Below are 24,570 nucleotides of genomic sequence, written 5' to 3' on the forward strand. Positions count from 1 at the left end.
AAGTTTCGAAGCATATAGTAAAGACAGTTGCAAATGGAGGAGGTGGCTCATGAGACTGTGTATAAGCTCTGAATTGGGGAAAAGCTTGTTTACAACAGTGAGAGAGGGGTTGTTCAGTGATGGCATTAATCTTTATACTGAAAAGTGTGACACTCAAAACACAGCCCTAAGGGACTCCAAGTTCCTGTAGAAAAGAATGGGAAAGTATTGAACTTGCACAAACATGGAATCTCCTGTCGATTAAAAGATTTTAATAAAAATGGGCAAATGGCCATGTAATCCGTATATATGGAGGTCTCACAAAATGCCATATCTCCATGTTGTATCATAAGCCTTCTCAATGTCAAAGAATATTGATACAAGATGTCATTTGAGAAAGGCTTCTCTGATTGACTTTCAAGTCAAATCAGGTTGTCCACGGTGGAGCACTGTTGTTGGAACCCACACTGGGTGGGCAAGAGGAGGTTATTTGATTCGTTGAACCAAACAAGACAAGCATTAACCATCCTCTCTAAGGTCTTACAGAGACAGCTGGTCAAATCAATTGGATGATAGTTTGAAGGAACCTTGGGATCCTTTCCAGGCTTAGATAAAGGTAAGACAATAGCTAGGCGCCAGGCATCGGGAAAAGCATTCTCCTGCCAGATTCAGTTAAAAACAATCAGAAGAATAGCAAGAGAAGCAGGAGATAGACGGCACAGCATTTCATAGTGTACGTCATCAGGTACAACCGATGTACTCTCAGACTGATGAAGGGCCAGTACGAATTCCACTAGTGTAAAGGGACTATTATAATCATAGAGACAATCAGCTCAAAAGGAAAGAGGTGATCCCTCTGCCTGAGTCTTGATGGCTTAGAAGGTGAGGGAAGAAGCAAAACTGCTAGATACCTGGAAACACTTTCACCTAAAGCAGTGGTTCCCAACCTTTTTTATGCCCCACACCCCTAAAAAATTTTAAAATGTTCTAGCACCCCTCACAGTAATTATTTATTTAATAAAGGTGAAGATGGCCAAAACAAATTTTTATAATTAGTTTTTAATGATATATAAACAAAAACAAAATATTTGGAAAAGAAAAAATATTACAACAAACTAAAAGTTGCATAAACCCTACATGGCCTGCAAAAAAATAAATTTTCATCCATGCATGAAATGAAATTTCTTTGAATTTGAAATGTTCATAATCCAATTTAAATTTAATGACTCTTTTGTTCCTGTTTATTTCTTACGAGTTTTTCAAAGCATGGCACTTTGTTGCTGATAGCAATCCGCAAGTCTGCCTGTGCACCCAAGCGATTTCTAGATTTTGTCTTGATTGACAAAAGGGCACTGAATACAAACTCGCATAAGTATGTTGTCACGAATGGGATGAGCACATTTAGTGCTTTTTCACAAAGTCTTAAAAACATGTCCATTGTCGAACACTAATATTGTTCCAAAACTGCATTTCAAAAACTCGATTTGTGCTCAGTTCAATAAGATCTTCCTTCAGTTCTTCATCATCTGACATATCATCCAAATTGAAGGAGTATGGATTCATAATCCATTCTTCAAAGTTTCCAGTTCTCCTCCAAAATACCCATCAAATCACTTTGATAGTATTTCCAAATGATCTACAATTTCTTCACACACACATGGAATTAGGGACTCATCCTCACCTACCATTTCTTCGAGTGATGGAAAATTTGAAAGATTCCCTTTTTTAACTCATCGACATCAAAGATGTAACTTTTCTTTGAAAGCATTTAACTTTTCACAGTATTTCAATATGTTTATGTTTTTCCCTTGAAGAGATACACTTAGGTCATTCATACGAGTGAAAATATCAAATAAGCTAGCATTTCGTTGAATTCTTGTGATTCTATTTCTCCAGGCAGATCATAGTCATGTTCCTTCAGAAAAGTTTTGACTTCTTCTCACAGTTCAAAGAAGTGTGTTAAAGATCTCCCACATGACAGCCAGTGGACTTCTGTGTGGAAAAGCAAAACTGAATGATCACATCCAAAATCTGAACCACTGCCTCTTCAAGTCGCTTTGTGAAGATTTTGGAAGTGATCATTCAGTTCTTCTGGCATCAAAAACATTGCCAAAGCATGTCAATGAAGAAAACAGTGAGTACCTTGCAAGTGCAGAATCTCTTGTTTCATCAGTGCAAAAAATCCTGATTTATTTCCTAGCATAGCAGGAGCACTGTCGGTACATACAGAACCAATAATTTGAATATCTAAATCATATTTCACAGAGAAGTCCTTCACACACTGGAAGACATCTTTCCCTTTTGTGGTTGTTTTCAGATCTTCACAGAACAGGTAATCTTCCATTATGGCACCATCATGGACATACCTCACTACTGTGATCAGTTTACTGCAATTTGCAAAATCATTTGTTTCGTCCAATTGAAAAGAGATTTTCAAGGGATTAGCTCTGATATCTGTGATAACTTGGTCCAAAATGTCCCAACTCAAATCACCAATTCGTTTTGAATAACATTATTTGATAACGGCACTAATTTAAGCTTTTATCACCTCTTCTGCAATTGTATGAGGCTTCTTTGATTTGGCTACTTTATATGCCATGTGGTATGAAGCCATCAGCAGTGGTTTGTCAACAGATATAAAACCTAATTTTGGAAGGGTTGCTCAAGAATCAAAGTGGAATCTTCTACTTTTCAACGATTCAACATCATGGCCTGCAACAGCTGCTCCACCGTGCCAGTTGTTGAAGTGTTCCTGCAGCTTAGATGGCTTCAAATTTACATTTGCAAGGACAGCGTCACAAAACATGCATGGGGTTTTTGCAGATCCTCAGTTGTTCCAATGCAAGTGAAACCAAACTTCACATAATCATCATTCCATTTCCTTTTCTTTGACATAATGAAGTTTTTTGCACGAACACAGAATCAACAATGCACTGATTATCATAGCATTACGCATGGATTTATATACTCTGCACAACTTTCTAGAGCATTCTCAAATATACATCACATGACGTCATCGATTAATTCTGGATACTTCTGGAAGTGTCTCGAGTCACAATCACGTGAATGCATAACATAAATAAATAATATACACTTTAAGACGACGTTTACATTTACATTTTGTGTGTTTGTTTATAGATGTACATTAAGATTTTGGTCTGCGCTGGTGACAGTAGAAATGATATTTATTGTAACTAGGTAAAAAGCTATGTCTGTAACAAGAAAAATAAGAAATAAAAATCAAACGTAATTTTTGAATATATAGGACAGTACCCTTAATATAAACAAAAAAAACTAAAATGTTGTCTCGCATTCCCTGGAACACTAACTCACACCTCCTGGTTAGGAACCACTGAACTAGAGTATCAGCAATGTTCTGGGTATCAGCTACTTCCTGGCCATCAGAGAGCAAGTTCAAGAGGGGGACAAAAGTATATTGCCCACTGACCTTTTGAATCTTATCCCATATGACTTTGGAACTGGTGGTAGAAGAGATGCTGGTTGTGAACTTAATCCAAGATTCCTTCTGGCTTTGACATCTTACCCATCAAGCATGTGCATGGGCCTGCTGGAAAGCAATGAGGTTTGAGAGTGTGGGATATCTACTGAAATTATCCAAGACCCATTTTTGAGCCCTCTGTGCCATGTGGCAGACAGGATTCCAACATGGACAAGGATATTGTGGAAAACATGTTGAGGTTTTAGGAATACATTGAACAGCTGCTTGAATAATAAGTCAGTTATTGCTGCCACACAGTCGTCCATTGTTGGCTTACAGACTATGGCAAGTTCAGCAAGAGCAGTGAAAGACAGCCAGTTTGCCTGATCCATCTTCCACCAGGGCACGCGGGTCGGTTGGCATTGACTACGGCCAGTCTCTCTCAAGATTAAAGGACAATGACCACTGCCACATGGATTATTGTCAACCCTCCATGAAAAATGGGAGAATAATGAAAGGGAGCAAATTGAGAGATCAATAGCAGTAAAGGACTGACTAGATACATGAAAATAAGTAGAAAAACCAGTATTGAAAATAGAAAGGTTGTGATCTTAGAGCATACACTCTACATAGCAACCCCTTCTATCAATATCAGCACTTCCCCAGAGGGGATGATATCCATTAAAGTCCCCCAGGATTAAAAAGGGAGACAGCAACTGTTCAATGAGAGCATCAAGGTCTGATTGATCATGTCTCTCCAGGCAACAGGTAGAGAGAACAAACAGTGATGGCAAGACCCAAGGAAACATGGATGGCTACAGCCTCCAAGGTTGTGTCGAGTGGCAAAGACAGGGTGAGCATACGCTGATCAACCAACAGTGCCATCCCTCCATGCACTCGTCCACCACACAGCCTGTCATTTCTGTACAAAGAAAACTGCCAAAAGGTGACTATATCAGCAGGTTTAAGAAATGTTTCCTGTAAGGAAAGACATACAGGATGGTAAAAAGCAATCAGTGTTTTGATGTCATCCAGATTAGAACGTAAACCTTAACAGTTCTATTGTATCAAGGTGGCCATTTTTACTTACGTGAAGGTGAATTGGGTGGAGAACCCTTCTGTTTATGACCACGTCTTTTTTTCTTTACTGTCTTTATTCGAGAGAGATCTACTGACATCCATAGATCCTGCCCTGCATTAATTGGGCAGGTCTACTGTTGGAAGAGAATTCTATTGATCCCACCCACTATGGAGCCCCACAAGGGGATGCAATACAATGTCAAACAAGCAATGCCAGGGTTTTGTAAGCACTATACCCAAAAACCAGCATCAAATACAATGTCCACAACACCTGTTGAGAACATCCAACACTGGTACTTGGTTGACCCAAGCCCAAGTGGACCAGCCAATTCAATAAAGGGGGGCAACCCAAAGGCTGCCCATCTACAGGAATTTATGCCCAAAGTGGTGTGTTAGGGTTGGACCTCTCAACTACCAGGATCCTCTCCTCCCAGGAGGTAAACTGAAAGAGCAGTACCTTACCTGGGAGGTCCCCTTACTACATACAGGAATTCACACCGAGGAGAAAAGACATAGAGAACATTTAGATCTCAGTCCAGCATTCAAGTAATACAAAGAGGATGATAAGAGGTGCACAGACCAAAATAAAAGGGAAATAACTGGAGTAAAAATGTACAGCAAAAACAAGAAAAATGACAGGTCTGCCCTAATTAGCTGAAACATAGACTCATATTAAACAGCCCTGTGAAAAAAAAAAAACCAACAACAAAAAAACATAACTCAGGAAGGGGGAATCCATGCTGTATAAACCAATAACTGAATCTTCTCCACTCATGTTGATAGAGACATGTATGAGAAATGGTCAGAGTGAGACAACAGGAACACTACATAGGTGGATAGTCCCAAACCCCTCGCAAGGGAACAGACAAAAACTATGCATGAAGCCAGAGTATTGGAAAATAAGGATGAAACACCCCTGAATGAGGTTGTTGAAGAAAGGATTGAGAGAGAGGGAGAGGTAAAAAAGGTAGGTTTTGGAGAAGGGATATCAATGAAAACCAGAGCTGAGATGGCTAGCAAGGAGCCACAAGGAAGGACTCAATACAGAGTGGATTGAACAAGAGAAATTACTTGGGGTTGAAGACAGATTGGAGTGTATGTATAAAAGAAAAGGTCATTCCAATCCTGACTGAATACATCCATGGCAAAACCAAAGGATGGGGAACAAGAGAGAGGGAGTTTGGCATTCAATTGAATGCTAAAGGCATACAGCTGAAGAGTATCCAACTGATAACATAGCCACTGGATTACCTACTTGGTACAGACAAACCATAAAAGGTTAAGGGCAAATTAATTTGCTTCCTGTGAGCTCAAAAGTTCTAGAATGTGTGAATCCAAGTATCAAGATTGAGTGCCTCCTTTTTCAGGTAATGTAACCATCAAATTGTCAGAATATATTGTAACTGTCATCTCCAAAGAATTCCAAAAAAATGATGTGAAGACCAAACTCCTCTTGAGACTAACAATCAATCTCCTGTGTATTGCAGCATGTACCTGATCTTGATGAAGAAGCATTTGTAAAAAAACAGATCTAGATGAAGAGAAGGAATAGGTACTCTCACTATCGTGTTGTCCCTGTATAACCACCAAGTGAAGCTGGACTGAAGGGAAGTAGGAAGGGATATCTATAAATTAAGAGGGTGTTACTGAACACTTTTATTCCCCTTGGCCATTCCTGCATGTGTTCCTTGCAGTGGGCATTAAAAGTCTTCAGTAATAACAGAACCCATGGTAAACAGAACCTCTCATGCAGGGAGATAATTTGTTGATAGTACCCTCTGAACTAAAAACTGCATAAATCATCAACAAATTGGAGAATGCTAGGCTCAACTGAGATATGAAATGAAAAACACCCTCAGAAAAATAAGATACTGGGTGGGGTGGATAAAAGACTTCTCCCCCCTGATAATCAAACCCACCCAAGCAGCTTCTCAGGTGAGAAGTTGTATGTGTATGGAAGAATGCAAAGGATAAAGCCAGAAAATTCCAAGATGGAAATTAAGCCTACTAAAGTGTAGGAATCAAACATTTTAACCTGACTACTCAACAGAAAATGTAGGGTGCCAATGCTAGCCCAAAAAAAAGAGCTCAGAACAGATAAACATGATCCTCATAGATAATGATGTGAAGTCCAAGCAATAGGGATGTAAAGATAAGTGCTGAACTCATCAAATCTCATCATCAAAAGCTCTGGAAGAAAGATCTATTTGAAAGACAGATATAATTTCTCAGTGAACTGAGGCACATTAAAAAAACAAATCAGAAGATATTGAAAACAGGCTACTAATACCTAGTCTTCTTGGGGATGACAAAAATTCAGGAATAGAATTCTGAGAGCACAGGATAAACTTGTTTGATGGCACCCTCAATGAGAAGGTCTTGAACCAATTCTGGGAGAAGTTGGCAGCAAACAGGATTTTGAAAAAAGGAGAGGAACTGGGACAGGAGATAAGATAGAAGGTGTGAGGAAAAAAAAAAAGAGGGTCTTCCTGACAAAACTCGAATGCTGAAGAATGATGTGCAAGTGCATGAGCCTTTGCAGTGCATAAACAGTGCTGAACACTAAACCCTGCAAATAACTGATCTGCAAAACATTTGGCATGGACCCCAATATCAGGCAAATTGAGAGGTCACATACTCAGAACTAGATGATGCAATTAATAAGGAAGAGGGTTCAAATTACATGGATGATAATGACAAAATACAACACAGTTATGACCTCAAGTCTAAAAACGATGACTGAAATTTAGATGCTTAAGCTGAGAGTAATGTCAGCACAGCAAAGAAAGTGGGGGAAGGAGGGAAGAAGCTGTCCAAGTCTGCATCATCCTAATCTGTCCTCAGGTAAGGCAGATTTGCTTTCAGATTGAACTATTCTTCAGCCTGCATGAAAGATTGATTGACTGATTGATTTAGTGTTTATTGGCACAAAGCAGCTAGGCTATCTGTGCCAAACGTCCAGTAAAAAGGAAAAAATAAAGAAAATGTAGTAAAATTCATAAAAGGAAATGAAGGTAAAACAGCATTGAAAAACAGAAAAAGCATAAAACCAATGTTGACACCTAGTCTACAAAGTAAAGAGAGAAAGCAGAGTAAGAGAAGTTGTAAAGGACTTTCTGAAGCATAATGGTAATGATCATAACCCACTAGGAAGACTAACAGGTAAGTACAAGAACCACCATTAGTCACCTGAAGTTGGCCTTTTCAGTCCTGGTTCTGGGTTATGTGTCATTATGGTCAGTATCAAAAAGTAAAGTAATAAATGTGTTAAAAGACATGCAGCAAAATTGTACTAATAACTCGTCAAGACGACTAACGGGTAGTTCAAACAGCAGTGTTAGTCACTTGAAGTTGTCCTTTCCAGTCCTGGTGTCGAGTTATTTAATGTCATGGCCATTTTCCAATTTCAAATCGAACTAGAGAGATTGAGAATCTTAAAAGGGAACCACAATTAGAAAGGTGTAATGAATAAATATCAAACACTTAAATGACATTAAAAAGATCAATGGCCATTAAAAAACTAAAAACTTTATCAAGATGGACAGTGTCACTGTCACCAATAGCATTGTATAATGTTATGGACAAACCTTGGGACAGAACGTGTTTAAAATAGTGCCCTTGTTGACAGTCGTAACAATGGCAAGAAAGTAAAATGTGGCTTATTGTGACCTCAATGTTACACAGACTATACATTGATGCATCAGTTCCAGATAAAATAAATCGAAGAGTTAAACACTAACCAATGTGTAGTTTAGTTAGAACAATGTCCTCTTTCCAAACCTTACAGAAGCTAGAGGGCAAAAGTCCAATATAGGGTTTTATTTGGAAAAGCTTGTTGTCGCGTTGCTCACTCCAAGTTGACTGCCAGCTGGCAGAGAGCCAAGTCTTGAATACAGGACCATAGTCCATGTATGGAATAGGCACAGTGGTGATAGTGCCAGAGCAGATAGATTTAGCTGCCATATCTGCAAGCTTGTTTCCACGAATACCAACGTGGCCTGGTATCCAGAAAAACTGGAAAGAAGCAGATCTTAATGAAAAATGAGCCAGTCGGTTTTGAATATCAGCGAGAACAGGTTGTGAGCCAACATGAAGCAATTCCAGGGCCAGTAGAGAACTAAGTGAGTCAGTATAAATAGTGCAGTTGGAGTACTGCTTAGCTTCAATATGATCCAGGACAAGAGAAATGGAGTACAGTTCAGCAGTAAACACAGAAGCTGTAGAGGGGATTCTGCGTGCAACCACTGAACCGCAACAAACCATGGCAGATCCCACAGAGTTACCTGATTTGAAACCATCCGTATAAATTGGAATGGAAAGATTGTTCAAAAGATGTTCAGTAAATAAAAGACGGTACTTCCAATTGGGAGTATCTGCCTTTCTCAGATGACTTAAAGAAAGGTCACATTTGGTGGGATGGGCTGACCAGTGGATTCTGCAATGTTACCCAAGGACAGACTCAATTCATGCAATTGCACCTGGATGCAAAGGCCAAAAGGAGCAATGGTAGATTATCTGTTCTGAAAAAGTATGGCCCACTGAGGAAGGAAACACACATCCCCAGGTGGGATGCTTTGGTAAGGAACAAAGTTTTGAAGAATATAGTAAAGATAGTTGCAAACGGCAAAGGTACAAAGAAGGTTCATGAGATTGTACGTATAAGCTCTGAACCAGGGAGGTGCAGAAAGCCCCAGTGCAGACTCAAAGTCCTTGATGATGAATGGAGTCCAGCACCTTTAAGGCCGAGGGTCTGGCAGAGCCATAGACCATTGATCCATAGTCGAGTTTCGAACAAATAAGAGCACGATATATCTTTAACATAGAATATCAATCTGCTCCCCAACTGGTGGTAGAGAGGACATGAAGGATGTTCAGTGCTCTTGTGCATTTGACCCATACTGCTTTAAGTGTGGAATAAAGGTCAGCTTACGGTCAAAGATAAGCCCCAATAACTTGGTCTTAAGGACCATTGGCAGCAAAACTTCACTGATACAGAGTTCAGGATCAGGGTAAATACCCCGTTGGCAGCAAAAGTGCATGCAAACGATTTTAGAGAGAGAGAAAAATTAAAACCATTCACCGTGGTCCACTTCAGTACATGATTGAGGGCAGTTTGTAGTTGCCGTTCAATATCTCATGTTCGACGACTGACACGAGATGTGAAAGTCGTCGGCATAGAGCCTGTTTACAACAGTGAGAGGGAGTTGTTCAGTGATGACATTAATCTTTATACTGAAAAGTGTGACACTGAAAACACAGCCCTGAGGGACCCCAAGTTCCTGTAGAAAAGAACGGGAAAGTGTCAAACCCACACGTACTTGGAATCTCCTGTCCATTAAAACATTTTTAATAAACATGGGTAAATGGCCACATAACCCATATACATGGAGGTCTCGCAAAATGCCATACCTTCAATGTTGTGTCATAAGCCTTCTCAATGTCAAAGAATATTGATACAAGGTGTTGTCATTTGAGAAAGGCTTCTCTGATTGTTGTTTCAAGTCGAATTAGGTGGTCCATGGTTGGAACCCACACTGGGTGGGCAAGAGGAGGTTGTTTGATTCGAGGAACCAAACAAGACGAGCATTAACCATACTCTCTAAGGTCTTACATACACAGCTCATCAAAGCAATTGGACAGTAGTTTGAAGAAATCTTAAAATCTTTCCCAGGCTTAGAGAAAAGTAAGATAATAGCCTGACACCAGGCATTAGGAAAAACATTCTCCTGCCAGATCCAGTTAAGAACAATTAGAAGAATATCATGAGAAGTAGAAGAAAGATAGTACAGCATGTCATAGTGTACATCATCAGGTCTAACAGATCTACTGCCAGACCGATGAAGGGCCATTTTCAGTTCCACCAGTGTAAAGGGACGATTATAGTCAAAGAGACAGTCAGTTCGAAAGGAAAGAGGTGAATGCTCTGACCAAGTCTTGATGGCCAAGAAGGCCCTCTCAACAATAACTCCTTGTGATAAATTCAAGGTAGCATGAGGGGTAACCTCAATAGGTACATCCCCAATTGCCTTTGAATTCAAGAGGAGTTCACTGTGTTGGGATGTGAATGTTTCAACCAATGTCTCCAGAAAGAAGCTTCTTTACTGACTTTGGAGAGCCAGCAAGTCCCTATAGTCCCTTCTGAATAAAAAAGGGGGACATTTGCTCTAAAGGTTTTTTCTGAAAGAGAATGTAATATAAGAAAATGAGGTACATGTGTTACAGATGTTGAAGATTGCTGCTTAGAGTCTTCAAGACGTGGTCGTTTACCTATTGACTGTTTTTTTACTATTGTATTTACATTTTTTGTAGGAGGATCCATAGGAAAAAAAGAAAATTTCAGTGCCAACTGACCCCACCCACCACGGAGCCCTACGAGGGGACGCACTACAATGTCATGCAAGGACATTGCAGCAATGCCAGAGTTTCATGAGCACTATACACAAACACCAGCATCAGACACAATGTCCACAACACCGTTGAGAACTTCCAACACTGGTACTTGGTTGACTTTAGCCCAAGTGGACCAGCCGAATGACCCAAAAGGGGCCACCCAAAGGCCATCCATCTTCAGGAATTCAAGACCAAAGTGGTGTGTTAGGGCTGGACCCCTCAACCACCAGGATCCTCTCCTCCCCTTCACAGGTCGCCACGCACGGCAAACACGTGAGTGGATGTTTAGATCCCAGAGGAGGTAACCAGAAAGAGCAGAACCTTCACTGGGAGGTCCCCCTCACCATGTACAGGAATTCACACCAAGGGGTGCATGAAAGAAACCATCTCCTGATGAACAATGGCTGACACTTCCTTTGCTAATAACACTGCATATGCAGCCATTATTGCAGGAAGTTGAATGCTGGTACCATCAGTAGCCATTGCAATCATAATATTAAATTGTGAATTCACTAATATTAATTGACTACTGGTAACTGAGTAAAAGATAAAATTCACAATCAAATAAGAAAATCCAATTTCATAGTGGAATACAAACCATACTTTGAAATGCAAAAACTGTAACTAAATATTTTTAAAATGCACTAAAAAAGGATACAAAAAAAATGTTTGAAATCAAGGATGAGATCTCAACACTTACACCGAATTGAGAAATGATAATTGAGTACAATTGCATAGAGTACTGAGCTCTGATAGAAGGATTTATCACACTCCTATTGGTAAAGAACTGTAGCATGATGAAATGCAGCTGAACCACATGGAATTAGGTGGGAGTTTCAAGACTACCAGTGAGTGAAAATTTTACTCAGTGGAGGGCAGCTAAATTGAAAATAAAAATGTATCTTACAATGGGTGGTATGGGTATTAACACTTTTACTAATACAGCAGAGAACAATATTTCGACCTAATACCAACCATACTGAGATATATGTTTACTTCAAGTGAGTTTCTCATCATCAGGAATAAATTGTGAATAACTGTAACTGAGCAGAAGTAAGTAATCATACTGGAAAAGTAAACTTCCTTATTATTTTCCTATGGTTAAAAAATTATCTTTCTTGTATACCAGTGCTTTTCAAAACAAAACAAAACTAAACTAAAATCTATACCTTCATAAAATAAACTTTGTAGAAAACATTTAAAACAAAGGTAAACATTTTTAACAAGTTCTCTAAAAAAAATAATTAAATATTTTTAATTTTTGAAGTTGCAAATTTAGACAAATACAAAATATGTTTGGAGAAGTTGCATCTGCAGAAATTTCATTCCACGTTCCAAACTGTTTTATCCAGTTGATTTCTTTTTCCAACAGTACTTGAAGTTATAAAACACAACATATACACAAACTTTCTGCCTGTTTCCAATCAACTGAAGTAACTAAACAATACCTACTAATAATTATTTTTAACTGTCTCTTATGAAATTAACATTAGAAGTAATTACCTGTATATAAAGTTTTCTGCCTGTTTTCTGGTGCCAATCAGTTGAACAATTGCAAAGAATTGTTGATGGCCATCATACTTCTCTTGTTTTTCAAGAACCAACATGAAGTGATGACCAAAACAAGACTGCATCATAACCCAATCCACAGCACCTGGTAAATTAATATCTGTAGCCAAGAACACGATATCCTCACCTGTGAAGGGTAAGTTAAAGCATATAGCTACCAAGATGTAATATTAAAAAAAACTGGAGAATAAACATTTGAATTAATGTTAATAGCAAATCTCAAGTAACCAATAATTTTACAAAAAGCGCTGTCTAAAGGACTTAGATATGTGCTTGTGTGGGATTAGTCAGAAGCCTGAAGCTATGCCACAACATTTTCATCTGGGAAACAAGAGTCTATTAATGTTAGTGTTGTTAGAAGAAAGATTTCCTGGAATAGAAATGTGTTTGTTAATGTTGTACAAGTTTTGAGCTGACTTGACTGGGTAATAAAAAACTTTATTATAAATGTATGTTTCAACAGGATTTTGCAATCATAAGTAGTGTAGTAGTGTACAGAGATACACGAGTACATGTGTGTGAGTGGGGGGAGGGTCGAGAACAAAGGGATCATATCATTGGATATTTTTTCACATTCTATTATATGTACCTTTGCACCCAGGAGTGTTGATTTAGGATGTAGCTGTTTTAAATAAGAGAAAATTTTTTACCGCCATTGCAACTCAAAAAATACAGTATATCCACATAAAACATTGTAATTTTAAAAAAGGAAACTAACATCAATAAATACAAGTTGACTAGGCAACATGCAAAGTAATTTTGAGATTAAAAATACTTTTATCCATCAGAAACATTTTCTGCACTCACATTACTGTATCCAATAATATAAAACTGACTGTTACTCTTTACAAAAGTATGAAACTTTGAATGTGCCAAAGACTAAATTTACCACTATGAAGGTTTTTCTTGACAGATAGAGATGATGCTTTTATATTTTGAAATAGCTGTTAAAGCCACTAGAGAGATATTCTCAGCTTCCAGTTATTTACTTATATGTCATATATAGACATAAGAGTATATAAGTGACTTTTTAAAATGAATAAAGGTAAGGCCACTGTTTTATTCAGTACATGAGAAATATTTCAGCAAATAGAAAAGACAGGAAGTTCTTATTTTATATTCTAGCTTGTAATATCAGTAATTTGAGTTCCTAATTTGTACAAAACTATATACATTGTAATTTCACATCATGAACATCTAAATTGAGCCAGTGCTCGTTCAACACACCACGTGACACACAAAAATCAATATTTTGGTGTTTTTTTTAGTACTTAATTTTAAATTAAGAAACTAAATGTAAAATAAGAAAAGCTGAACTATAGTTTACAGTTTGATACCAAACTTAATGACAAACTCATAAAATAGTTCAATAAAATTTTGAATGCAACTCAAAACACACAATGACTTCGCCTTTGACACTCATGCCTTGTTTGAAAAGTGTTAAAACCTAACTTGCCAAATAAAAGCTTGGGTATGTCTGAATATATATCTCATGTTCCCATGTTTTGTTTTTCTTTGAACAAGAGACAGTTCCAGTCAGAGAAGGTTTTTAATTAACAGTTTGTAACCAGAACCAAGTTTAATACATGATTTTAATGCAAGGTTCTACACCCCCTTTCGACACAGAAAATCACATAAAGTATCCTCAAATTGAGAAATTCATGTATCAAACTGATTTGTTTTCAACTTAATTCCTCTAGAAACAAGAGTCAGCCTATTAAATACATACACAATTCTGTCAAGTTCAAACAGCTATAAAATTGTAAAACCCACAAGTAAAATGAGAAGATAACACATTAACCACACAATGTCTACTATATCCAGTGTCATAAGAGCCTTTTGCCCCCAAACCAGGTCTCATCAGGCCTACTGGCATACAACAGATATAGCAATGGTACAGATGCTACTTGATCAAGCCAACTGGCATACCACAGATATACCAATGGTCAAGATACTATTTATATCTACAGTGTTTACAAACTGTTATGTTGTGAAATTCTACTTATTATCAATTTTATTCAAGTCACTTACAAATCAAGTTTATGGGGTACAAATTTAACTATTATTAATTTACTATAATTAACTTTTAAGATATACTGATGTTATATTCTGATCAGGGTAGACTTTTATTACAATACTCCAAATAAAAAAAAAATGGAATAATGGTTAAAAACTCGATAGCAAGCAAATACAATTACACTACTATGTTGCCTTACCTTTTAAGGTGGTAATAGATTTGTGGACAGCAAGAAGGTGAGTCATTACTTGTTCCAAAGAACCCTGCCACTTGCAAGATGCTCCAGGGCAAGGGCAAGAATAGGGTCTACAAGAACAATTGACAAAACAAATATTTAATCAGTATGCTGAAACAGTAGAACTAGCATTTACAAATGAAATTTCTTCTTAGTATGATAGTGAACTATGAATTTGGAATCATTTTATTAGTTACACAGTTCAGAAAATAGCTGAAACTCTTCATTTAACTTAATAGTAGCAGTTATTTGTCAATGTTTCTTTCTTTCAAAGCTCTTCCAAATCACAATTCTGTTTCTTGCACTGTCTCAAAGTCCATTTTACAGAATTTTTCTTTCTTTGTCTCAAAGTCCATTTCACAGAATGTGTTTTTGCACTCAAGTTCATTAAATCAATTTCATTTAATTAACAGATTATTCTCACAAATATTTGGATTATAGGAATAATCAAAAACAGTAGAAATGCTAATTAAGTTCTCTCAAGTGAGCCAAATCCCACACTGTCTTCCAGCAAATAAGCCATCCATGTAATAAAGCAGGTATAAACTTCAGGAGTCAAATTCATAAAATGTTCCAGTAACTTTTATTTGAAGAAAGAGTAAACTGAATCATTGTATCTTGTTTCATTTGTGTATGTACTAAAAATATTGTAAAAGGTTGTACCATAAGCTAAATCTGATTAATCCATTTTCATTGAGACATCCAAGTACTCACTGACAAAACTTACATTGCAGTTGTACTCTGTGCATTTTTTCCTTTATTTAATGCTATTGTTGCATCATTTTGATAGAATATAGCAATTTTTCTGAAAATCAAATATTTCTTGAACATCTCTGTACCTTTCATTTTTTCCACCATTTTCAAATGAATTCATAACAAAACCAATCACATTTATTTGCATATTCAAATGAACTAATTACTGTTTGGAATTTTCTGGTTACAATAGTGATCTATCCTTATGAAATCACTCATAATACATTTCAAAGGACATGTGTATAAGAAAAATTAAAATGCATGCTTCTATTTTGTTTCTGCATGAGCCTGTACACAAGCAAATGATTATTTTGCATCAGTGGCAATAAAAATAGCATAAATATACAAAGTACACATCCTAAAAGCAACACTACATTTTCTTATCCCCTTTTGTGTCTTCTTAACACCCCAGCATCCAACTGTTGGAAAGCTAAGGAAATGACAGTGTTTCCATTTACAGTGACTGTGAAAGTATCAAATGAAGTCATAACTTCTCTACACTTTTATCTTCTTATTTTTCAATATAACAAGACTTTTTATAGGTATGCATAAAAAATCCCATCATGCTCAATATATCCTTGCTTTGGGCTATATTTAGTCTCTTTCTGCCATGTTGTTCTGCAACTTTTCTGGTCTACTGAATAACTGGTTTAATACTTATATTTTTCTATCTAAACATCTTTTGGTTGGATGTTACACCAGAACAGTTTTCCATTATCTGTGGATGATCTCATCTGAGATTATGTTCTATCACAAATTAAGTTGTTTTTAGTTTCCGCTTTTCAGTATTCACATTCTTTCATGAGACAGTTTTTATGGTAATGTATCAGCATTTCCATGGTTCTATCCAGGGCAACAAAATGTTAAAATTATACAGCTGAAGTTTCTGGAGCCATCTTGTTGTCTGGCCTTCTGGACAGGGATGGGGTGAATAATGTAGATAAGCAATCAAATACAAATACTTTATATATTTTTATGAATATAAATACAAAAACAAATATAGGAAAAGCACTATGTATTTAAATACAAATATGATGGAATGTATTCATGAATACTTTGTAATATCAATAAATGATAACACAGTATATGATAACATTTCAGTATTTTTGTGAAAAACATTTTAGAAACTACACAAAATCTGAACAAACAAGAACATCTCAACATTTTTATTTTTCAGAAGAAAAAATATATTTTTAATTAAGGGTTCTTCCACTGCAGGAATTTGTACAAATGAGAACACAGAAGAAGTGCACGAACCAAACAGGAATAATCTCACCATCTCATAAACATCCCACACTGAGAGATTGTTCAATGAGTTACAATAATTATAAGAAAAACTGGTAAGTTAAACAAGTTGAAAATCCATCCTTTGTTTTTTCTTTTTTAAATGTTCTTGAGCAAAATATATATATCTATTGCTAATGCAATGTTATGAAAAAAATCCATCTCAGCAGAAACAAATGGGTGTAAAACATTTTCTTTTACTTCATTCAATGAAGACTGAGGGAGAGAAATATTCCATCATAAAATACCAAACATTTAAGGAGTTTGGTTATAATATTAGTCTAGAAGTTGATTAGTGTGAGAAATGACATTTTCTCTGGCCATCCCCTCTTCTCTATTTTATTTACCACCTTTCCAACAAGTATGAAATATAATGCAAATTACTCAGTATTAAACCACCACTGCTCAGACAAACCATAAATTTTATAGCTTTCAACCATGTTTGGTTACAGAGCCATAATACAGAAAGTCAGACCTTTGTTGCTATACCCACTTGTCACATCCTCTATTTAAAGATTTATTAATAGTTCTCTCTTATTCATAATCCTAGATTATGTATAAACAATATAAAGCAAAGGCTTTCATCTATCAAATGATGTATTATATTACATTGTTTTTTGTACAGAGAATTACTATTTTCTCTGTTTTTAGTACAAGCTTTGTTTCCATGGGAAATATAATAACTAGCTTGGATGAACTTGTAATAGCTCTTGTCAAATAGTTAGAAAGCCAAAAAAACTGTGATAGTTAAGGAAAACTATCTGCTTTTTTTTGCAAGTTATTATTCTATGCTCTTTGATGCATTATTTAATTAAATAAAAATTACTAATTGCATTAGAACCATTACTATAAAAACATACTGTACTTCTTGTTAAGTGTCATCACAGTCAACAGCAAAAAAAATAAGGTAAGCATATTATTTCTTTTCATGTTTATTCTTTATTTACTATTATAAAAGTAACTAAAACGTAAAAATAGGGATCTTTTTTTTAGGTTACACTTGGGTAATGTAACATGATGTGAGCTCCATATGATTTACAATTTATAACGACATGAATGGTTCAAAGACTAATCATAAGCCAATAAAACAATAGATTTTGATTTTGTTTTTGTCACAAGGTCAGTCAAATTGACCAGCCTTGTATAGAATTATGGTAGAGGATATAACAAGAAAAATATAAATTTCACTGAAAACAAACATTCAAAATATATTTAGGTTTTTAAACATTACATAAAGAAAATCTAAGATTTTTGAAATGAAGTGTTTAATTTTAACACAAAAATCACTTTGCATGTGAATTAGTTAAAAAAGATACTTGATATACTTATGGACAACTTTTTTTAGTTTATTAAAAGTATTTCACTGAAAAATATTTTTTTTGTGAAAGACTGCAAAATTTTATGAAAATATACATACCATATTAAAAGTTAGTAGAATCAAAATTATAAAGACTAAATGAGTACAAAGTGATCACATGATTGGTAAAATTAACCAAATTGTGTTGAGAGAGTTAATGAACTGGTGCTCTAGAAGAGAGAAACATTCCAATCACAGGTTCAGATATGTAGAAACTGAGTTGTAGGTTCAAGATGAAGGTAGGATTATAACCAATCACATGATATACAATGGCAGTAACAATGTACACTATTAAGAGTACTTTTAGCTACCATTTAAGTAAAGTAGGAAAACTCCTACAAAGAAGAATCTGGATCTTGGAAGGTTTCAGAAACATGAATGTGAGAAATCATATTTGGACAAATTTGAACTAAATTAAACATTAATGCGATTATGAATTTTACTGTTTTCTTTCATGTTTTCCACTTGCACCAACAATGAAGGATACATGTTTGCCACCAGTGGGAAAAGGATGGTCTACCCTTATCTGTTGAAACACCTGAGGAGTCACTTTTATATTGCCAAATCTATGACACAAAGTTAATGACAATAGAGAACATTCCTTTCATAGAAACGTATCATATATTCAAGAAAACACGTGTTAAAAATACTCATGCTTTGAGACTAGTGTGCATGAAAGATTTGTTGCCTCTTATTGGTGGTAGAGTATAGTCTAATGCTGATTGCATCATATACTGGCACAGTGCACATTATTTGTAAAGGTGGGAGTTTTGTTCAAAACTTTACAACATGTGCAAAAACACTTTCACTGTGGGTAATAGTATTAACAATCAATCTAGTGGACTGACAGCACCATGTTTTAAGTTCAATATTTAAGAAACTAAACTAAATAACCAGCTTACAGTAACACATTAACAAACTTGCAAATTGAATAATCAATCTTCATCTATTCCAGCCTAAGTTACATGTTTGATACTGCTCAAACCATTTCAAAAACCTTTAAAAAAGGTTCTGACCATGAAGTCATAACTTTAACATTAAAACAAAACTCCTTCTGGTTAAACAACAATACAATCCTCTAAGTTAAAACAAATAGTTTATATGTATATATATATATCTCTGAAAGTTTTCTCTGCATAAAGCACCACCAGTCTTCCAACCTATCTGAGCATTAAAGCTACAGAAAAATTAAACCTTTGGCTTCCAGTCTCTAAATTGTTTATAAGGTAACATGCCTCTCATCATATTTCATTCTAAACATAAAACTAATAGATAAAATTATTCAAAATTTGGTAATGTTCCTAAAAGCACGTATTATGAGAAAAATATATTTAGTATTTATATTTTCTACTATTTCAAGGTTAAAAAAATTATTATTTAATATAATTATTTGCAATCGCTATGAATAGTTCATCATCAAGGTGATTTTTTATTAGTATAAAAATACCATTTATCTTATAGTTTCAACATTTCATTTGCATAACCAAGATGACCTCTAAAATGAATATCTGAAATATATTAAAGTATGTTTATACTTCATTCTCCATTTTCTCTACTATATCACTAACTCTACCTAATATCTTCAACATGCAGTGCAACAAAATGTTTAAAATTAAGAATTAAAAATGTATACTGCATATATACCTTTTACCTCTTCACAGAAGTCTTTTGATATTTGTTTTATTAATATGCATAATTTAACATTTTTACATTTCTCAGTTTATTTTTAATTATCCTTTTCAATACCAATTATACCAGTACATCAACTGGTAGCTGTGGGACTATTATTATTATTATTATACAGACTTGTTTCACTAATGCTTTGCACACACAAATGATGCCATCTTGTTAATACATTTTCACAATCCAGCCAACAAAACATTCAATTTATAAAAATCATTAAACCTTCAATAAAGATTTTTGAAACATAATTCATAATTAAGATATAAGATTAAGACCTAAACACAATTTAACTGACTACAGCATATTTAGGTTAGAAAACACTAACTCCAACATCTGATCAAGCAGACAACAATTCCAACAGCACTTTCATCTAATTCAACTTGAAATGTGCACCAATTTCAAATTAACCACTTGTGAAATACAATGTAAACTTAGCTCTTTCTGACAAATATATACACTTGTGTGCACTAACTACATGTATGCTGTAAATCTCTGGGTAAAATATAGAAAGTGAGTTTGGCATTTAATAATGGTTGGAAGACTCACTTCTCTTTCCCAGTGAATGCAACTATGAGACATTGTATCTTGCACATCAAAAGGCCACATATCTAGACACTCATCTATATTGACAGTTAAATAGTGGCTAAGAGTGAACCATTGCTATAAACAATATTCTTCACAGTATGTGACACATGTGACAGATAAACTTCAGTTTAAGTGTTTTTTTTAAAGCTTTCCTTTGAAGGAAAGTAATTAAAACTTAAATATTTTGAATTATAACGTATACTGATAGTTAAATGGCTTAAGTTTTTAATGTAAATGCAGTAAATATACAAAAAGGAATTTTAAAATGCCATCAGAAACTTGAGTTAAAAATAGAAATTATGAAACATTTCATATTTTACTAATCAGTATGTATCAAGATTTTGTTATAGCCTCCAAAAAGAACATATACACAGAAGAAAAGCATTCTCAATCTATGACACATGGAGAAGTGGCACAGCTACAGACAGGAAGAGGAAGCATAGTTATGTAATACATTTTACTGCAGACCACAGAGATTATTTGAAATAAAATCAGGTTTTATGAATATAAAATGTTTGAGAGCCATGGTTTTTGGTCTTGTTAGAAAATGTTTAAATAAATGAAACTTACCTGAATTCACATATTTCTTCATGATCTTGTTTATCTGTGTGTAACAGCTGAGCATTGCAGCCTGAAGCTGAATATTTGCAAGGAAACATTACTGTGCTGGCCACCTTTTCCATTGCAAGGTTCCTGATGTTACCTGTAATCAGCATAAAAGACATTACTGACCACCTTTACCATTGCAAGGTTCCTGACATTACTAATAAACAGCATTAAAAAAAAACATTACTGGCCACCTTTACCATTGCAAGATCCCTGATGTTGCCTGTAATCATCATTAAAAACATTACTGGCCACCTTTACAGTTAAGAGGTCCCTGATGTTGCCTGTAATCATCATTAAAAACATTACTGGCCACATTTACAATTACAAGGCCCTGATGTTGCCTGTAATCATCATTAACGACATTACTGGCCACCTTTACCATTACAAGGTTCCTGATGTCACCTGTAATCAGCATAAAAAAACGTTTATGTAATAGCCACAATCTTAGAAAAATTGTTTTGCAAAAACAAGCAGTTACAAAATTGTAAAAAAAAGATTGACAATTCAGTGTTAGGTAATAACCATCAAACACCCTACAATATATCTAAACTAACAGACATTGCATAAAAAACTCTTTTGGAATAACAAAATGGAAATAAAGAATATATTTCACATTATTAACAACTGTTTCGAAGCAAGGTCTAAAGCACATGTCCTTTCTCAAGTTTCAAAATTATTCAATAAACTTTGAAATAGAAAAAAATTATTTCTCAAGATTTTGATTAATGATCTTGATAGAAAAATTAATTCACTTAAATAATATATCTTACAACAAGAATGAGTGAATACTTTATAGTAGAAAGCTGTCTTACATAATAACATAAAAAATACCTTATAGCACAGAAAAATAATTGGTCCAAACCCTGAAGAACTAAAATCTGTATCAAAAGTGAAAGATAATATATTCCAATTACTTATTATTGCTACCAGCCTTGAATAATGATCAAATGAAATATCTGTCAGTACTTAGACATCAATATCATAAATGTTGAAATCAATGACTTTACCAATTGGTGCCCTACAAGTTGGGCAGCAGGTGATCTTCTGGCGACAAGTGGAGCACACAAGATGTCCATTTTGACATTGAAGAATAGGAGGCAGAACAAATTCAAAACAGACAGGGCATTCAAAGAGGCTAACCAGGTCTGATGCTGATGATGGAGCTGTCATAACTGGTAAAAAAAAATGATACACAGTTTATGATAATAAACTTTTTAAACAAATTTTCAATTTCTTGACATTATTTAACAAAAAAGTTAAAAAATTAAACAAGACAGGGAAAGGATTATTTATAAAATTACAAGTGGCTACTATCTAATTAATCTCATAAATAAACTTTTAACATATTACTCTTAGTTATTATGAGTACCCCTTATTAACAAATATAGTTAGAATTTAGTGCACAGAAAATATGGCTCAATTTTCATATACATCATTTCTCTAACTTTTCGAAAATAAAGTCAAATGTTAAAGATCAATATGTCCACTTTGAGTTACAAACAAAGGTTAAGTATTTTATATTGTAACAATTTTAGATTCTCCTACATGTCATTACAGTTAATGTCTTTGTTAAAGGATGGCATGTCTAAAGCACACACTTTCTGCATTCTTCCATAATCCATCTAGAGCACTGCTTCTCAACTGGGTTAATGGTTCACTCAGATGTTAACAAGATCAGAATCAGGGTGAATGTCAGAGTGAATGCATATTATCAATTATATAACAAATTCAAGAGCAAAAACATCACTAATTATTTATTCCAGTTGTAGTTTGATGTGTATCAAAGTCATAATCAAGAATTTTGCACTTTAATTTAGTTTTTTTTTTAACAGGGGCGAGTGAAATGTGGAAAACTTATAGGCATGAATGATTTTGGAAAAGGTTGAGAAGCACTGATCTAGAGTGCAAAGATGACAATGTTTCAGTATCCATTTCAACTGTGCAATCTCACTTCTAGAAATCCATTGGCACTGCATTCAGCAGTGTCTCTCTGTATGGAATAGCATGAATACCATTTCATTTTCAAGCTGCTACATTTAAATATGTCATGCAAACAGCTCACACCACTTTTCCAGAAAGAGATTCTTCTGGTTAGATTGTGTACTGTTGTTAAAATGTGTATATGGTTTTGCCACTTATCTTTGTGTTAGTAGATTCTCACTTATAAGTTATCGTACTTTACTTATCATGGCTGAAGTATGACTTGTTACAGGTCTCCATCTGAATGAGTTCCAAACTGATCCACATTCCTTTGTCTTACAATGACACCGAGTACAAAAGATACCCTTTTTTTCAAAATTCTAAATAGTCAACCTGAACAAATCTTTATGATCTGATTGTATCAATGTTTTGCATTGAAAAGTCATGTTACATACCCTTTACAAAAGTGATGACATCATACAACCTATTAAACACCTAACAATGTTAAAATTTAGTTCATACATTCTGTTTACTACAATTTTATATCCATTTTGTATGTCATGACTTGTTGACCGGCATATTCAAAATTGTAATATCATGTACTCGACCCTGTATGTAGTCTGGTGAAAGACTTCTACTAAAGCATTACATAAAAACTGATAATGATTTTTGAAAATTATTTTCTGGATTTTATCAACATATTTTGAAAAACAAACAAACTACAACTAACTGATCTTGTTCCAATCCTGTTTTAAAACTAATATCAATGATACTATTGGCACTGCTATAACCACAGTTAAAGTCTAAACAAAGTATAAACAAATTTGTATATATTTACAATTATTTGTAAAACTTCACAAAAAAATATTGAAGTGAAAAACTACTTAAAAAATACTAGAAGTAAAACATGAAAAAAAGGAAAATTTTAAATAATTAAACAGAAGAAATACCTAAAACATGAAAAAACCTTTTGAGACTAAGAAAAAATTACAGATGAAATTCTAACATCATAAATAATATGCATTATATATACATAAAACACTTAAAGATAAGAGCGAATATTAAAACAAAAGTTAAAAAAGAAAAGTTCAGTTGCATTAAACGATAGTTGAGATAAAAACAAGTTCTGAAAAAGGCTAGATCAAGCTCTGACAGCTATTGAGGTTCCTGACAATTCCACCTCAGAGTAACAGTCTTGCATATAATAGTTTTGTCTACCAAAGCTGATATAAAACTCCTCTAATAGAAACCATGAAGTTGCAAAAGAATTATTTATGGTATTTTCTGCTTCAACAACTATAACACAGATGAAAGGTGAAAGATCACTGAAGCATCATCCTCTACATCTGAGCTGAATAAGTGGTTTGTGCAGTCACTGATGTATTTCTACAAATATTTCTCTATTAGGCAATTATCACCCATTTTTACTGTAAACTGATTTATCACTAACTTGCTCATAAATGAAAATTACTTGAACTACAAAAACAGCTAAATGACTATATACCACTATGTCATTTTTAACAGGTGACTTTCACTGTGACATTTCAGTTGATTATATTTTCTATTAATTTATAATTACTCTCACCAAAACACCAGGATTTGACAATGCTATCTGTAATATCAATTTGAAAAACCATTATTTTAAATATTAATTTTTGTATTACATTTAC

At 34.7% G+C, this 24,570-nt stretch overlaps 1 protein-coding gene across 6 annotated transcripts in view; it reads right to left on the minus strand.

The window, feature by feature from the left end:
• The window catches only part of LOC143257052 (E3 ubiquitin-protein ligase Siah1-like), a 42,113-nt gene that overhangs the window by 5,961 nt on the left and 11,582 nt on the right, over positions 1-24,570 (minus strand). For all 6 annotated transcript variants that reach the window (XM_076515159.1, XM_076515161.1, XM_076515162.1 and 3 more), the window contains 4 exons: positions 21,988-22,152; positions 20,942-21,074; positions 14,674-14,780; positions 12,392-12,584 (listed from right to left, as the gene is read on the minus strand). In XM_076515159.1, the coding sequence (XP_076371274.1) occupies positions 12,392-12,584; positions 14,674-14,780; positions 20,942-21,074; positions 21,988-22,152 (598 nt within the window). The remainder of the gene's footprint in view (positions 1-12,391; positions 12,585-14,673; positions 14,781-20,941; positions 21,075-21,987; positions 22,153-24,570) is intronic.

Source organism: Tachypleus tridentatus, chromosome 7 (genome assembly GCF_004210375.1).
Source record: "Tachypleus tridentatus isolate NWPU-2018 chromosome 7, ASM421037v1, whole genome shotgun sequence".
NCBI lineage: Eukaryota > Metazoa > Arthropoda > Merostomata > Xiphosura > Limulidae > Tachypleus > Tachypleus tridentatus.